The sequence below is a fragment of the Vanessa atalanta genome, chromosome 22 (assembly GCF_905147765.1).
Source record: "Vanessa atalanta chromosome 22, ilVanAtal1.2, whole genome shotgun sequence".
NCBI lineage: Eukaryota > Metazoa > Arthropoda > Insecta > Lepidoptera > Nymphalidae > Vanessa > Vanessa atalanta.
The window spans coordinates 5,141,480-5,159,630 of record NC_061892.1 but is presented as its reverse complement, the minus strand read 5'-3'; the positions used below and the strand labels follow the sequence as shown (position 1 = coordinate 5,159,630).

Below are 18,151 nucleotides of genomic sequence, written 5' to 3'. Positions count from 1 at the left end.
CCCGGTGTTCGATTCTGTGTTTTAAAATTACATATACGTAATTGCATATATTTGGACTTATGTCTTTAAATACTTGCATATCTCCATAAAAAAATAATTTAAAAGAGAAGAAAAGGAATGAATATTATCTCTAACAAAGATAATGGAAAGTTGATAGTGTGGGCACCAAGTCACTCGGACCTATTTGTAAAAATGATGTAATTTCAGGTGGATATACCCCAAGTGAAGGGTAAGGAGATTTACTTCAAGTCCCGGGTGGACGTGTACCCGGAGCTGCGACGGGTGGTGACGGTGCAGGCCGCGACGCCGCTACAGAAGCTGAAGTTTGTCAAGGGTGATACAGATTTCGTGTAAGTCCAGTCTTTATAAATAACCTTAAACTTATACAAGACCAGTTGGTGCCCGCGGCTTCATTGCTACCGTTTTATGGGTTGGTTCAGTTCAGTTTGTCAGTCTTTAGACAAAAAATAAAAGTAACCCTATGTTCTTCCTAAGAGTTTAAGCTTACTTCATATCAAATTTTATCAAATTAGATTCAGCACAAAAACTTTCCTAAATAAAAAAAAATGCACTTTTTGCAATGAATTGCTTAGGTTTTATAACCTCCATATGAAACGTTCTTAGCCTAAATTAAAAAAAAAATACTTTTTGCAATGTATTTCTGAGTTTTTATAACCTCCATTTGAAACGTTCTCTTCTTCTTCCTTCTTCTTTTATTTTTCAATCGTTTATTTCAATACTTGTTCATGTCGAACTTATTGTGATAAACCGCATTTTAAATATTTTTTTTTTAGTTTACTGGTATTATTAAACAAATCACGGAATTTTGACGCGATGCAAAATTTGATTATATTCTAAAAATAATCGCAAAAAATCGTATTTTTATATGTGCTTGTCATTGTTAAAGATGCATGAGGAGTATGCATCGAAAATTAAAGCCAATAAATACATTTAGTAATTTATATTTGATTTTTTTTTATAATTGTTTCCAGACCTATACTGCTGAGGCCTTTGAATTTAATAAATATATATTATATTGTTATAGATTTGCACCAAAAACTGGTTACCTGCTGTGTAACTACGAATTGCCAGATATGAAAGGTGAAGGTGACCTCAAGTGGAGTTTCTTGCTCGGAGATCTCTTTATACGCGTAAGTACGAGACAAGCTTAACACCAAATTAACCTGCTTTAAGTCCGGGAAAAGACATTTTAATAAGAAGGCAAGTAAGCAATCGTTGTTTTTCCTCAAATACGATTACAAGATGAGCATACATCGATAAATCAATGGTGTGGTGCCTTGCAAATTCATAAATATCGGCTACATTATGAGTATTCATTCCATAAAATCACCTTAACTATTATAGATACTTAAATAGCTTGTAACACAAATATAGTAAATTATTTATCCCCATACTTATTAATTACATTGTGTAATATGATAATGCATGGTGAGACTACCTGTAAGTAGTAGAACTTTTGCCTTGATAATTTTAAAATTTAATTTTTTATTTTGAATGTGATATTGTATCTACTGTTGGTTGTCCTAATGAAAATAAAATAAAATAAAATATTATGTAAATTAAAATACATTGTTGATTATGTTAGTATTTCACCAAAAGTATAAAACTCTTCTTCACAAAACTCTTGCAGTTTTTATCGGAAACTAAAACTGACGATAAAATATGTATCTTATTACTATAGGCAATAGGTCAGCAGCTAGTAAAGCAAATTCAGCGCAGCGTCGACTTAGACATCTACTTCGGTAACAACACAGCTGATGGTCTCACTAAAACCAATGCTGGATTCAGGATGGACTTGGATCGGATATGGCAGTAAGATAAATTGTGCCTTATCTTGTATAAACAAAACTCATAATTGAATGTAAATGCCGCAAAAATAGTATGATTTTAGTAAAAATATTCTTTCGTATTACTCGGTATTCTTTATAACAATATGGTTTCTCACTTCTCACTCCACAGAATCGGAGGAAATGCATCATTTGGCTTTATAATGGACAAACGCCTCAATCTCATCATCAACGCCATACTCCCGAAGCCGAACGTAGACGTGCACACCCTGTACATGGACGGATCGATGGGTGACGCCATGAATCCTGCTCAGACTATCGAAGCGATGTATCGTACTGACGTTACCAAAATACTTGTTGGTCTTAAAGGAAAGGTGAGCTAATTATATTAAGTAGAATATCAAATCAGAAAGAATGCGCCTATTGTCTTAGTGTTCTTGAGTAGGGTTTGGGTAGATTAGAAGATTAGAGGGGTGCTTATATTTAATTTAGACATCGGAAATATAAGTATAATCCCACAAATCTTTACAACAGTCATGAACAATTAAGAATATGCGCGAAGAAAATCTCGAAAACAGTAAACAGTTCAGTGATGCGACAATTTTGAATAGCCTTTTTACACAAAGGTCTCTTACGACAAATCCAAGCCATCATTGATTAATTTTAAATTAAAAAATTAATAATACTATTCTACTTGTCCACAGATGCTGACTCTAGCTGAAAGTTTCGACGCGAACTCGACAATAACCTGGACATCGAACGCCGTCATCCAAAATGTTGACAATATAATATCTTACGACTGGGACGTGAATGGTTCAAGATACATCGACTACGCTTTGAATACACCAATATATGAGGGTGAACCGACTTTCACACTCAAGGGCTCATATCAGAAAGATATGGTCCATGGATACCACGTTGTAAAGTGAGATACACATTTTATACATTAAATAAAGTTTTTTTTATATAATAGATAGGATGTGCAAATGGGCCACCAGATGGTAATTGCTCATCATTTCCCATAGACTTACCGTAATCAATCCTTACATCTCCAATGCGCCAGCGACCTTGGGAACTAAGTTCCTTCATCTAAGCTCACCTAAGCTCAATCATCCTTCAAACCGAAACACAACAACATAAAATATTGGTGCTTGGCGATACGATACATAATGAGTTGGTACCTACCCAAAAGGGGTTGCACAAAACCCTACCGCCAAATGAGTGGTTTCCAAGCGGACAACAGTTGAACTTTACACCTGAAAAATATCGATCTAACCTAAAATTATATGAAAAATTATTATTTCCTGCTTTCGTAAGAATAAAAAAATCGTAAATAATTCTATCGTCGAGTATGTATTTTTAGCATAGCAATCGCTTGATTTTATATTTTATATGTGGAACAGTTTCTGTAACCAGCACGTAAATATAAACCTTTATATATATATATATATATATATATATATGTGTGTGTGTATGTGTGTGTGTGTGTGTGTGTGTGTGTGTATGTGTCCGTATTTAGACAACAGCTATGGAATATTAGATTGATAATATAAATTGGAATGGTTCAGGGGCCACATGCACCGGCCCGGCAGCTGCCAAATAGGCGAGATCGACGCGCGCTACGGCGGGTTCCGCCACACCGACGGACACTTCAACATGTCCACGCCCTTCCACACCCTGCCCTGGCTCAAGTCTATATTCGAAGTCAGTTTCAACTATTTATTTATGTATCTTCCAATAAAAATAAACAAAATTATTAAAATATAATTTAAAAAAACAATCTAGCTTCCCTATTTCCGTTTTTTGCGCATTTAAAGCCTTTATACTTATTGCATATAATTGTTTACTTATTTGCTAAGCATCTGAATCTATCGCCATTATTGACTTAACGAGGACTTGTTATGATTAGACTGACTGTTTTTGTAAAGCCGATTATCAAACCATCTCACTGATTAATGTTGTGTTTTGTTTCTTAACAGATAAACAATATAGAAGAACTATCAGACAACAAAGTAGATCTGTTCTGGCCTAACAAGTCAGCTTCACTCAACACAACACACAAGTACATAAAACAAGATAATGGGTTCACACAACTCGGAACTATATCAATATCCGTTCCATTGAACACCCAACATTTAGTTAACACTGAGTATTTTTATGTAGAAGAAGAGAAATCAAGCAATGGAAACGCAACAATCGATTTTGACCGTGAAAGATTTATTGAATTCTTCTTTGATAAAGTATTGACTAAGAGTGATAGGAATCTGGATCTTGCAACTATGAATATAAAAGTGGAAAACGCACACACACCATTCGGTGTTAAATACATTCATGAATATGATAACACTGGCAATATAGTAAGTATAAACTCAGGAGCAGTTTTTCTTCAACATTTTCGAATAAACTACTAAAATGTTTTATCTTACATTATATAAATATTATCACCTACTATTTCAGGACGCAAAGCAAGCAACAATATTCCACCTACATAACGCAACGATGGCCAACATAACTGGCAGGCTCGATATGTATACTTACGACATCGGCAAGCAGCTGAAACTGACCGCCATACACAGAAACCGAACCTGGTCCTTCGAGAACAAGTACGAAGCAGTAGACAAAGAACTAAAGCAAGGAAGCAAAGTGACTTGGGCTGACGACGTTTGGATCAACTATGATATTCATGTTACTAATTTGAGTGTGGTAAGTATTTTAATTTTAATACAAGGTCACAATTAAATTAGCTATTTTTCGAACAACCAATACTTAATTAACAAATCACTGTTCTTATTTTCACTCAAAAAATTGGAGTGGGGATGACAATAGCTCAAGTGATTAGTTTGGGTCATTAAAGAAAATTACCCACCTGATGGTAAGTGGCTATAGACATTGGCACACTAAGAAATATACCACCAATACGACACCAACCTCAGTAGCTAAGATGTCATGTCATTTTACACGGATATCTAAAACGCAAATACCTAGAAATTACGAAATATTTCTTCTCCCACAACTGAAATAGTGTATGCTGTGCAATTATAGGATTCTTTTCGATACAAATTCATGTAATTTCCAGGCCGATACAGAATCTCAACAAATTATAATGGACGTTCGCTACCCGCTGCGCACGTTCCGCGTGACGGCGCTGTACCGTCTGCAGGACACGTTGCTGGACGGCACCGCACACATGTTGTGGAACGTTCGCGCCGAGAACAAGAGCGCGGAACTGAAAGGCAGATGGGAAAACCCCCCCACCAAGGAAGGCAACCTGCACGATGTTTATCTGGCGCTTTCTCATCCATCCTTTAGAAAGGTGTTATTATTTTACAACATGTACTATTTTTTTGTATAGGCGAATAAATTTGTTCTATAAAAAGTTTAATAATATTAATCTTCTTTAAATAAAAAATACATAAAAATATTACTCAGTCTTGTTGTGTGTGAATAAAGTAATTCCTAAACAGAATTCTGGCACCTTAGCTATAAAAAAATAGTGACCTTAATTTTAAATCAAACATTACGTTAATTTATTATATTTAAGGAATACCTTAACGTATATGTTTAAAAAATATGTATTTAAACAAAATAACTACAATAATAATAAACATTATTTTCAGGATGTAACACTAAAGGGGCAGTATCTGACCACTCCCGCGGTTATGTCCAACATCTCCATAGAGTTACAATACTCGGATTACGAAAACGAATACCTAAAACTTAAGTCCATACTAACTGATAACTCCAATGGGCCAATAAGAGATTATAAATTTGCCCTCAAGTGTACTCATCCTTCAACGAACTTGGACCTAGATATGAAATCAGATATAAATATACACAGTCGCTGGTATTACTTGACCAACTATTATAGATTCCAAAAGAATCTTTTCTATGAAAAGTTAAGGAGTAATAAACTTTTGATCGATTTAAATAGAAGTGAAGTTAATTGGGAGGTAAGTCTGGCTTTTTTATTTTGATTTTCAAAACAGAACAAAAATGTAATCAAAATTTATAACGACTTTATTATAGATCTGAAATATACTAGTAAAAAGTTTATTTTAATGTTTATACAGAATGCGTATAATTAATGTTTTTTTTTACAACAGCGTGCTAATGAAACCTATTTCTACAAAGTCAACGGTACCTGGTCTCTTGTTTACCCGAGATATCAAGCCAGAGGCTGCGTGTTACGCCCTAACGCTAACGATACTGTTTTTGCTGAACTGTCAATGTTTGATAAGGCTTTGGTCGCCCATTATAATAGTACAGATGGTAAGTGTATTATATATAAAAATATTTATAAGTAAATAATTGTATCCGGCTCGAAGGACCAAATAATGTTTAATATATTATAGATTACAGTTGTTTATTTACATTTATTAAAAAATATTACTATAATATTCCAGATATCTCATACCACATGATTGGGAGAATCGTAGACACGAGATCTGCCAAACTAAACGCATGGCGTAACTACGATGACGTCACTACCGTAGATGTAGCTTCCTATATTCGTTTGAATCACTCCCGACTTCTCACGAGCGCTGTAGTATGGCGACCGGAAATATTCGGCGAAATTAAATCACAGGCACTCTATACTTTGAAACTTTTGTACAGCCAAGTTAATGAAACTCTAGTCATCGTCAAAGAAGCTCCGATGGAAGCTCATCTCGCTTTACGGAACATTTGGAGCGATGCGAAACCGAGAGTCAGAGATTTCTTGGATGATCTAAACGACTTACACGTCATTAAGGATGATTTGGACGATTTCGAACGGTTCTTGAACGAATCTTACGAACTTAATGATTTCTATGTAAAGGATATAGTCGAGTTCACTTACTACGTATTAGACGAAATGGCAATCAGAAATCATTTGGAGAGTCTTCCGGGTTTCGTTAATGATATGTGGGGAATGATGGGTAACACTAGCTCGTCGATCAAGGAGAGTCTTACATACGTAGTGGACTCCATAAAAATGGCCTACTCAAACTTCTTGGACTCCATGAACAAGTTCCTCGAAGCGGATTTGATGGAATTAGTATCTGAGAAATTGGAAACGATGATATTGCAATATGACAATTTCGTAAGAGATTTACATATGAAGTTTTTGGACTACTGGGAGGAGACTTGGGTGAATGCGACCACGAGACTCGGTAAATATTGGCACGACTTGCTGAAATCTATTGAACCGCTGTTCTTCAAAATGTTACATTACACGGAAGCGTTTGTTGTAACGATATGGAGGGGTATTATGGATTTCTTCCACGAACGAACACACGAACTGACGGATACGCCATATTTCAATTACGTATCGACATTTGGTCATGAAATGGATCGGTAAGTTTGTTAATATATTACTGAAATAATTGAAGATTTAAATTTAGAAAAAAAATTGAAAAAGGAACTTTTGTTGTATTTTGTATTCATACATATATTTAAATTTCTTGCTTCAATGTAAAACAGCATGTTATTTCAGTATTAGTCAAAATAAAACAAGCCGATTGATTCTCTAACATAAAACAGGTGTTTTTATTAAGAATCAATTGAATTGAATTAAAAACATCTTAAAAGTACCGAAGACAAAAACTAAACAGTTTGTTTTTACATCTCAATTTAATTAAATATAAAATTAAAAATCTATTCAGGGTGTAAGCTTATGCATTTCATTCTTAATGTGCTTTTAAAATACCGATTGATGCCCATTGAAGTTATGAAAAAACACATATTATTTCTTAGAATTTATATTATAATACATAATGTGACTTTGATTTTTTACTTGTGAAATATCAATTTAATATATAATATCGTCAACAGCATTTACAAAGATTTAGTAAACAATGACATAATAACGAATATCAAAAAGTACACGAGAAAGCTTTGGAACGTAATATGGGGTAAAATAGAGAAGTACATCCCCTTCACGGACGAGTTCAAACAGTTGTTCAACGAATTCAAGAACGCCTGGGAGAACTTCTTGAAGACACCGCAAGTCGTTTACGTCAGAGAAAAGGTATTTTCTAATATTATAAATTCGAAAGTTAGTTTGTTTCTTTGTTATGCTTAACTATTAAATCGATGATCGATAACTTAATTCTATTGTAAATCATACGTGGGCATAGATGGACTAAGTCCAAAAAAAAATCTCTTTCGGTCAACTTAAAATTATTGGGCAACAATGGTCTTAAAGCTTAAGATAAATGTAAATGACAATTTTGTAATAAAATAATAAACATAGTGATTAATAAAAAAAAACTACGTATGTACTATAGTATCAAGAGGCATACGTGCGCCTGAAGTGGTGGTACGACTACTTCTTGATTGGCGAGGCGCTGGACAAGGTGTGGGAGATACTTTACGCCAAAGTTACGAGCATGGCCAAAACTGCGCTGCAGTATGAAGAACTGTGAGTTTGGTCTTTACTAAGCATACATTTATATGGTTTACGATTTAACGACTGATGTATTTTTTTGAGCAAAATAAATTAGATTTTAAATAATTGCTAATAAAGAGTTAATCTATTATTTACATATTTTTGGAGATATTTATAATTTAACTTTGTATATAGAATGATTACTATCCATGAATTCATATCTATAATCCAAAAACTTACGAACGCACATTCGACAGACACCGGAATCCGAAAACTAACTTCATATTCGACCCACACAAAGGAGAAATACTATTGGAACAGAAGCTACCAATGTCCTGGCACGCTTTCAACCGGACACCGGACTTCAGCGAGATCTCCGAGTACAGGACTGTTAGAGACTTCATGGACGAATGGTTGACCAGCAACAGAAGCATCTGGGCCTATTATTACGATCTACGACCTTACATGGACTTTAACAATGTAATGCCACCATTTGCAGGTATGATGTGGACCGATATGTAAAAACCTTTTTATTTAATTCGGTTTATATTGGCATTTAAAATAATTAATTTGAGACTTTAGGTCAAGATTTCGCAAAAGATGACCTGATCTGGTAATTTTACAGCTGCTCCTAACAATACTCATAAAAATTATATTCAAATCCAAATTTCATAGATTTAGAAATATAATCTAATTGCTGTAAGCCACTTTGTCATACGAGTGGACTTTAAAAGTTTACGATAAAATCAGTAAGTATTTTATGTATGATAAATTATTAAGATTTTCCATTTTTTAGGGTTGGCAATGATGACTGGCCAGGGCACTCTGGTTACTTTTGATAAACAAGTGTTCACAATATCTGAACCCGGAACATTCCTACTGACTAAAGACTACAGACAGAACAACTTCACCATACTCATGGAGAGTAACGCCGACGGAAGATATGATTTAGTTATCCTAACGAAACGGAATCTCATATTTATCGACTTGTACAAAGAGGTGAGAATCGTTTGCATAGTATTCATAATAATATTATATCAATTTTTTATTTACGTAGTTCAATTAACTGTATGTGTATCATAAAATTACCCAAAAAGCCTGACTGATTTCACTCAGTTAGGAAGAGAACCAGTTCTGAATGATCAACAGCATTTAACTCAATCAGTCACGATATCAAGTAGTTACAAGTAAACTAAAAAAAACGACAATATTTCTTACTGTACAATACAGTTGGATCTTCTGATCTCGACAACGTTACAGGTTTCGAGATAATTACCACACTATGTCTTGAAATACAAGCCATCTCGGACTCCGAATGACGTTTACCACGAGATTGTCTTATGATTTCCTAATTGTCAGTTGCTGCGGCTTTTATTATAATGGAAAGTTCACCTGGAACTATTGCGCTGATATTTATATTCAAATAATGTATTTTTTATGAATTCCAGCAAGTTTCATTAGATCGAATAACACCACTCAATCTACCAGCTGTTGTGGATGACCTGGTGGTAGACAGACAAACCGACACACTATCTGTCGAAGGACAGATTGGCTTGGATATAGAATGCAACCTTCTTTTCCGTACTTGTAAACTGGAAGTTGCAGGTAAGAGCTTAGGGTTCCTCATATATTTGTATCCCTTTATTTAATTTTAAAGGACGGTCACAAAAGAATAGTTAAATCGATAAATTAAATGAAAACTAATATTTTGCAATTGTTACTAATTTATTTTTATTATCTGTGTTATAAACTTTTCATGCGATTTGTATTTAATGCAGAGAATCTACTTCTCACTTTACTTTACACTTTCATTACTTCTCAATTAAATCATTTGATTTTTAAATATTCCTGCGTTTATTTATATTATTATTAATATTCAGGTTGGTACTACGCAAGCCTCGGTGGTCTCCTCGGCACATACAACAATGAGCAGTACGACGAGCTTCAGTTGCCCAACAATTCCATCGAGACGAACATCGAGCACCTCGCCCACGCGTGGGCGGTGGAGAACGCGACCACACACACCCCTCCGCAGAAATATAACAACACGGCCTGTGATAAGTTCTTCAGGAATAAAGTATCTCCATTACATCCCTGTTTCTCATTGGTAAGTCATTATTAATTTAATTATAAAATTGTTTTGCTGTCGGTATCGATGATTGTTTTGAGATTCATTTTAAAACGGAATAATTATTTATGAATGGTAAAAAACTGTATTTAGAAATAAATATTTATGTACAAAGCGTATAATTAAAAAACGCGTCTTTTTCATTAATTTATTTTTATGTACTGAAAACAAATATATGTATGTGTATAGATACAGAAGTAATTGACGACATATGTTCGTTATTAAAACCGGTGGTAGGAATTTCTGCCACGAAACATGAAAACATATTACCTATGTTCCGGTGGTGCTAGAGCCAGTACTCTCACACACGGGTGTAGTGTCGTGGTGTGTGCCAAAGATAACTCGGAACCCTCCCGGCAGATCGACGCGGTGCCGTTCTACGAGCAGTGCGTGGGCGGCGCGGAGGCGTGCGCGCTGGCGGCCGCCTACCGCGAGCTGTGCGCGCAGCAGCACGTGCCCACGCACGTGCCCGACCACTGCGTGCAGTACGTACACGGCTTTTCCTTCCTGATGTCGCATATTTAAATGCGGTATAGTGAGCTGTAGTCCAGTGGATACCCTACCAAAGATTTACGATACTCAATAAAATACTTTATGTAAAATTTTTAATGTCCCAAAATGTCTTAAACCTCTTGAGAAGTATGATAAGATGTGAGGTAGAACGTAATGTAAGGTAAAATGTAGCGGCATATAAAAAAATATTATAATAATCGAGTATTATGTCAGACTACTGCGTAACATATAATAGTAAAGACGTGTGTGTGCAAACCCAGCACTTGCAATTCTCTGACACGTATAACACCGACGATTTCCTAAATTCGGTGACAGACTCAATGTCCCTAAATGACACAACCTAATATTAGACCCGCAACCTTGAAATTACAGTCACTTAAGCGAGAGTCACACACACAATTAATAAAGTATATACAACATTAGTGCAATTAATAATCAAGGGAGGATTAATCGATGATGTTAAATTATTTACCAAAATATTTGCCGCACTATCTTCATTAGGTTAATTAAAAAACTTTATATAAATGATTATCCATAAATAAAATTAAGGCAAATATACAATGAAAAAAATGTAATCTCTCTTTCCAGATGTATCACACCTGACGGAGATGTCGTGGAAGAAGGTTCATTCCTACAGTTGCAGAACGTCCCTAACTCCATGGACGTGGTCTTCGTAATCGAAGCTCAATATTGTAACAAGAATATTCGAAAGGCGAAAAACATCGACATGTTCGTCGAGACTTTGGACAGCAAGTTCCAAGGGAACGGATTTTCTGATAACAGGTAACTTTCAAAATCAACAGTCGACGTAATTTAGGATAGGAACGTTCTTATCACACGTGTGCGCGCGCAGATACGCGGTGGTGGCGTACGGCGGCGCGGGCGTGTTCCGGCGGCCGCGCGCGCTCTACGTGCAGGGCGCGCTCTTCACCAGCGCCGTCGACGTGCCGCGCCACTTCGAGGCCTTCCAGATCGGTACGCCGCTACTTCCGTGCCCTTGATATATTCGATGCACTTAAATGGTTCTAAACTATAAACTTACAAAGTATATCCGTAGTACCGAGTGACATAAAATAGTGTCATTCTAGCTTTTTTATTTTATTTTTCAAATTAGATATCACAGAAGTTTTTGTTAAATTGTAATATTATTGTAGTGCTGTCTGTTTTTAAGACAGTTTAAAAAGTACAACAATTATTTTTAATGTCAAGAAGTTAAAACATAAGCTAAATCCATTGACCATTGACGCTTTGAAACAGTGCTCAGCAAATTACGATGTACCAGAAAATTTTGCATTTAGTGCATGTTTGAAATATGAAATACAATATTGTACATTTGTTATTAAAATTTTAATAACAAACACTACCAAAGTATAAAACGAAGTCTTGCCTTCACTTTAAATGGCTATAGCAAAGATTTGTTTAAATAGTATGTATGACCTACCCCTGCCCCCCCCCCCCCCCCTGTACTCCAGACAAGAACTCGCTGGTGCGCAGCAACACGACGGTGAGCGGCGACGCGCTGTCGGCGCTGCGCTTCGTGACGACCCTGCCGCTGCGCGCCGGCCTGCCGCGCGCCGTGCTGCTGCTGCCCTGCACGCGCTGCGACGACTCCACCAGCTCGGTACGACTTTAGACTCGTGTACCTCTCTATCTATACTTATATTATAAAAACGAAAACAACTCTGTCTGTCTGTTGCTCCTTCACGGCCAAACTTAGTGAACGGTATTTGATGAAATTTTGTATGAACGATATAGACAATTTTTTCATGTCTAACAGCCTACAACCAATCCATAAAACGCGAGCAAGATGAAGTACTAGCCTAGCCTTCTGGATTACTGACGACTTAAAAACATTAGGATAATCCGATAGACAAGTCCTACTTATTAACTAGGTTGACATGGTTATATATTTATTACATTTGTTTCGTGTGTATTACAGTTTGACTATTCTACTATTTACCACAACTTGATGGAGAACTCTATAACCCTGCATGTCCTGATGGACGACGACTTCTCGCTCTCGAAGAAAAGAGCCGCCAAGTATCTCTTTGGTAAGATTATCTAGTTTGTTTTTGTAAACCAAAATATCGTCTATGTATACATAAACAGCTTATGACAAAATAGTCCAATACATGTTCCTCCCCTGTTTGAAAACCGATAATAAGAACGGCAACTATATTAGTACCTTAAAACACGTAAAAAAAGATCTTAGTCATCATAACCTTATAAGGAAAATAAGACAAATCAAACACACCGTATTTTTTTTGTGTCCTTAAATAAAGATGTTTTTTCAGTACAAAGTAAGATAACTTCTAATAAGATATTTTTAGTAATAATAAATTGTTTAAATATAACAAATTTTATGTACACAAGGTGTGGACAGCATGTTGGCGTATACTAATAAAGATTACGAAAGACTCGTCGGTGACCCCGGACTACGGAAGCAAGTGAGACTACCAAAGGATAAACTTGGACTATGCACTTCTCTCGCATTGGAAACTAACGGTATGAAATAAAAAAAAACACTTATTTATAATATTAAGAGGTAATAGTAAACATAATCGTACGTATTCACAGGTCTTTTTTACTTATTAGCGTTAATTTTTCATATAATTATATAATTTTATATAATAATAAGACGGACAAGAGGACCACCTTTTGGTAAGTGGCCACCATAGACATTGGCGATATAATAAATATTGACCATTCCTTAAATCGTCAATGCGCCATCAACCTTGGGAGCTAAGTACGTCCGTTGTGTCTGTAGTTTTACCACATAACAATACTAAGTATTTATTCGGTGTAGGTACCATCTGGGCGGGCTCGAAGTTGTCGGGCGAGCGCGGCGCGGCGCGGCGCTTCGCGACGGTGGCGGGCGGCCGCGCCGCGCACGCCGCGCCGCCCTGCGCCGCGCCGCGCTGCGAGTGTCGCGCCGCCGCGCTGCACTGCCGCCCCTGCGCCGCCCGCGACCCCGTCAGTATCCCGACTCCGTAGCCACATACACACACATACACATAAATCATATTATAGTTGTCATGAACATCTTCCTACGATAATTTTGCTGATTGGAACGAAGTCCTATCTCGCGGCTTACAGGGCAGTAGAGTGAACTGTCAGAAATCGTCACATATGGAAAAACGTCGCCCCCAGGCGACCTTTCCCTCCTTTATTATTGAAACTTATTTTTTTGTAATTGACTTAATTCACATCGAAAATCACATGAAATAACAAATGACAACTTTATTTCGTGTCTTTTAATTATTCTCAAGTGTCGTTCATGTATTTCATTATGTCTGTTATTTAATACATAATATATAACAAAAGCAACTAAGTTCCAGCCGGTTATCCCACATCTACCTATATACCTATTCATTTTCCTTATTTGTAACGTATATCTAAAAGCCATTGTATATAACTCTTTCTTAAATTAAGCCAAGATAAAATGGGCTTAATTTAACATTAGCATAATTATTAACTAATCATAAAGCTTATTATTCGTTATTGCTTATTACTAGTATACAAACCTTCAAACAGCGATCTTACGTCATTTGTTTCCAAGTTCTATGATCATAGTTCACAATTCTACCGCTAGATGTCGTTATACATGCTATGAACATTTCTACATCGCGCTGGCCAGATTTTCGTCGGCGTAATGACTACCCCAAGTTGCGATTTCGTAAGCATACTTACCTGGCGTAGGGGACACCGTGATCATGAAGGCGGTTCCCCCAGAGCGAGGCCTATCCATTGCACTGCGGATGGGTTGACCTCTGCGATTATCCCTAATGCGGATAACTCGGACGCGTAATTTTTGGTAGTGGGGACTGCGTACGCGCTGTCCCCCTTATGATCAAAATTATACTCACATTTAAATAACTTTTCACTAAATTAAATTTATTAATATTTCAGTTGGAATTGTCATTCTGGAACTCGGATGACATCGACGAATTGATCGATATGGCGATGGACCCACCCACGCTGCCGTCTTTTAGATGATAAAAATTAGTGTGTATTAGTGAAATGAAAAAACAAAATTATATTAATCCTAATCTATGACAGATTATTTTTGTAAATTATTACTTATTCGATTGAATATGTTTTTCTTAGCTAGTAATATGTTAATAATTAAGATGGATAATTAATAAAATACATGATACTTAATCAGTCTTTTATTAATAACGACAATACTACTATCACACTGTAAATAAGAGCTTCCCAAGCGTAGATCAATTTAACTTCAATGTGGAAAATTTTCATAATCAGACTCTTATCAATAATAAGAATACAAAGAAACAAAATTAGAAGCCCTTAACTAAAGTACTTTACATAAACTTTTCAAAGTCAACTATGTAATAATAAATTGTCCATAATAAACTCTAACATAAATATAATATACAAAAGCTTACACAAAAGAGTAATTTTCAACTACATTACATAGTATTTAAGTTAACAAAGATAGAAAAAACGTGTCATGCTTGGTGATATATTAAGCTTAATATGTTGTAGGTTCTATAATTAGATCTTGCATGACTTTTTAATAATTATTGCATCAATGTAGGATAAACAAAGTTTCAATAATACAACTAAGTAACTAATTAATCAGCTATTTCTAGATTAATAGTGTGCCAAATTTTTTATTTTATTTGTTCAATCTGTAAGCCAACATCACACCCGCTAAAAGCAGAACTACTGCTGAAGTTTTATATAATATATTATAGAGAACTTTGCTTTGACCACCAACAGAGTTAACTATCAAATTGTTCATTAGAAAAACTTGACTACTTTCTTCTATAAATGCTTGCTTTTCATCTTCTGTCATTTTTTCTGCAATCTCGTTCATTGCTTGTCGGAAGTCCTTCTTCAGTTGAGCAATATCAACATTAGTGAAGTCTGTCACTCTGTCGATATATTTATTTGTATCTGAATTACCTAAAATTATATACAATAGTTGTTAATTAAATGAAAAAAGTTTTTTAGTAACTAAATTATTTTTATATATTCTATGTAAATACCATCACCAAAAACATTCCTCTTCTTTGCAAGAATCTGTCCACCGCTCAATAAGCCCAAGTATAGATGATACACATAAGCCATCAGAAGTTTTGGATTTTCTCTTTCAAGGTTTTGTAAATGTTCTAAATAGTTCTCCAACGCTAAGGATTTGGGTAAGGACTGCCAGTTCTCACCAAGATAATGTACCAAGTCATCTTCAAAAGCATCTTTTCTGGAAGGATAAATACAAAAATGTAAAATAAAGTTAGAGTTAAGACAAATTATTACTATGTTGACTATATCTTTCTCTATATGTCATTGAAATGCAATATACTGACTACAGCTAGGTTGTGTTAAAGGTCATGACTCAATTCCCAATCACAAGGAGATTTGCTTTGTACAGGCACAAAGATGTTTGATGTATGAGTGTGTGTATATGTTTCACAGCAAAGAATGTATCTATCCCATTCAAAGTGATAAAAAAGATATTATAATATAATTATGAATGGTATTTTACCTGAGTAGTACATCAGTCACAAATAACTTCTCATAGTCTCTCATATTTAACCTTTTCTTAGCATCTTCAAGAAAGGCAAATATGTGATAAAACACAAATAAACCTCCACCCCACACTGTTTCATCACTTAAAGCTGCAATAAATTGCAAATTATAAGTGATACTAAAAGGATAAGATTTCATTTAAAAAATACAGTAATAATAAGCGATTTACTTACAAATAGCAAACTTAGCGTTTACCAAGGCGTCACTGACTGAATGAATTGTTCTTGTCGCTTTGCGCACACGCGTGGTAAACAATACTTCTTTTTCCGCCATTCTTTAAAATTACTCCTTTTGTGTACTCTTTACAACGTTTTATCTAAAACTATTTTACGCCGATGCCGAAATGATTAATGAAAATGAAACTGAAGTCTAATAAGTTTAAAAATAAAAAATTGACAATGACATTTGTGAATTGATAACTGTCAAAGGACTGACTGCGGAGCGAAATGCACAAACAGCTCACTTATATTATATCCTAATTCCTTATACATTAAAATCACTTACATTAAACACAAATCAAAATTTAAAATAACTTCTGAAAATTTATGTTATAGAATAAAGATGGCTCTGTGGGTATGATATCTAAAATTTAACCGAAGATTATCTCTTGCTTCGTAAAACATCGTCAGGAAACCTGCATGTTTTTGGATGAAAATGTGCCACATGTGTATCGCACTACCCACCAATCCCCATAGGAGAAGCGTGGTGGAATTAGCTCCAATTTTGCATCTCAAACGGAGATGGAGCTTTAGCCCATCCGTTATAGGCTGTTATGTTATGATAGTCTGATTATGTAATATCAAAGACAAATGCTTAATTTAATCGAAGAAGAATATATTAAATTTATTTCTATTTGGCCTAATGAAGCTATCTTTTTGTTTTAATATAAGATAAGATTAACGCGTTACTAACATTAACTATTTTCATTAGTATTTTTGTAATTCTTAGCTTGTTTCATCTTATAACTTTGAATTAAAGTATGAGTGTGTTAACGAAGAGCGACTTCTTTTGGCACGGGAGCTCATGGCACTCAAAAGAAGAAGTCAACCTTTGCGATATTATTGTACTGTGTTGGTTATTGATGAAATAAACATTTATTTAACATAATTATTAAACATTATAAGATTGCTTACATGCGACAAACCAGCAACAGCGCCAGATGAATAATGAATGATAACTGCTTTTCATTCGATTTAACCCCCTTTAATTTTAAAAAATCCTACCTCAATTCTCATCAACGTTATCTAAGGAATTCCTGTGCAATATTTCATTCATTTGACCCATTACTTTGCATATTGGGCTGTGCATTGTATGTTATCATTCAATTTTATTTTATTATGTATATACCAAATAATAAAGTGAATGTGAAATGCCAATAATAATGACTGATTATGCTAATAAAATTGGTCTTTCGTAATAAAATTCAAAATAAATATTTGTACTCTATTTATTATTAGATATGTATACTAAGTTAAGTGTAAATTAAGTTAGGAGAAACTATTTTTAAATGCGCTAAAGGCTATACAAAATACCAATTTTTTTCTAACTATAATCTGGCTTTTTTTCTAACTATAACTATAAATGGCATTGTAATGCCACAATGGACAACATAGACTCCCTTTTAATAGTATATTTTAGATTCGAAAACTGCTTTACCTTTGTCACTAGAGCCAAAAGGTATTTAAACATTTTAATAGTTAGGTTAAGTAAAGTAATAGTTAAAGTAAAATCCAAAATAAGTTTCTAAAGGAGCGTGCTGTTGATTCCTATTTTAAATTAATA

At 35.0% G+C, this 18,151-nt stretch overlaps 2 protein-coding genes and 1 non-coding gene across 4 annotated transcripts in view; 2 read left to right on the top strand and 1 right to left on the bottom strand.

Moving 5' to 3' along the window:
• The window catches only part of LOC125072709, a 43,826-nt gene extending 28,902 nt beyond the window's left edge, over nt 1-14,924 (top strand). Inside the window, exons 44-69 of the mRNA XM_047683385.1 lie at nt 208-350; nt 1,046-1,151; nt 1,703-1,833; nt 1,981-2,182; nt 2,513-2,733; nt 3,377-3,512; nt 3,788-4,165; nt 4,266-4,511; nt 4,885-5,121; nt 5,426-5,758; nt 5,912-6,077; nt 6,212-7,142; nt 7,620-7,815; nt 8,075-8,208; nt 8,433-8,674; nt 8,972-9,174; nt 9,624-9,780; nt 10,056-10,282; nt 10,664-10,788; nt 11,405-11,599; nt 11,670-11,791; nt 12,289-12,437; nt 12,756-12,867; nt 13,190-13,321; nt 13,623-13,789; nt 14,726-14,924. Of these exons, the coding sequence (XP_047539341.1) occupies nt 208-350; nt 1,046-1,151; nt 1,703-1,833; nt 1,981-2,182; nt 2,513-2,733; nt 3,377-3,512; nt 3,788-4,165; nt 4,266-4,511; nt 4,885-5,121; nt 5,426-5,758; nt 5,912-6,077; nt 6,212-7,142; nt 7,620-7,815; nt 8,075-8,208; nt 8,433-8,674; nt 8,972-9,174; nt 9,624-9,780; nt 10,056-10,282; nt 10,664-10,788; nt 11,405-11,599; nt 11,670-11,791; nt 12,289-12,437; nt 12,756-12,867; nt 13,190-13,321; nt 13,623-13,789; nt 14,726-14,812 (5,478 nt within the window). The 3' untranslated portion in view covers nt 14,813-14,924. The remainder of the gene's footprint in view (nt 1-207; nt 351-1,045; nt 1,152-1,702; nt 1,834-1,980; nt 2,183-2,512; nt 2,734-3,376; nt 3,513-3,787; nt 4,166-4,265; nt 4,512-4,884; nt 5,122-5,425; nt 5,759-5,911; nt 6,078-6,211; nt 7,143-7,619; nt 7,816-8,074; nt 8,209-8,432; nt 8,675-8,971; nt 9,175-9,623; nt 9,781-10,055; nt 10,283-10,663; nt 10,789-11,404; nt 11,600-11,669; nt 11,792-12,288; nt 12,438-12,755; nt 12,868-13,189; nt 13,322-13,622; nt 13,790-14,725) is intronic.
• Nucleotides 14,499-14,660, top strand: LOC125072890. The gene has a single exon (XR_007120015.1). It is a non-coding gene; the product is annotated as a U1 spliceosomal RNA (small nuclear RNA).
• A 46-nt stretch (nt 14,925-14,970) lies between the features above and the next one.
• LOC125072690 (heme oxygenase 1) lies at nt 14,971-16,750 on the bottom strand. Of its 2 annotated transcripts, none has more exons than XM_047683356.1 (4): nt 16,543-16,750; nt 16,326-16,458; nt 15,835-16,040; nt 14,971-15,745 (listed from the first exon to the last, which is right to left on the bottom strand). In XM_047683356.1, exons 1-4 carry the CDS (start codon nt 16,640-16,642, stop codon nt 15,456-15,458), a joined length of 729 nt encoding a protein of 242 aa, XP_047539312.1. In that variant the 5' UTR covers nt 16,643-16,750; the 3' UTR covers nt 14,971-15,455. The 2 variants fall into 2 exon arrangements, with proteins under 2 accessions (XP_047539312.1, XP_047539311.1); XM_047683355.1 differs by having other exon boundaries at nt 15,829-16,040; nt 16,543-16,747.
• Between the last annotated feature and the right edge of the window lie 1,401 nt (nt 16,751-18,151).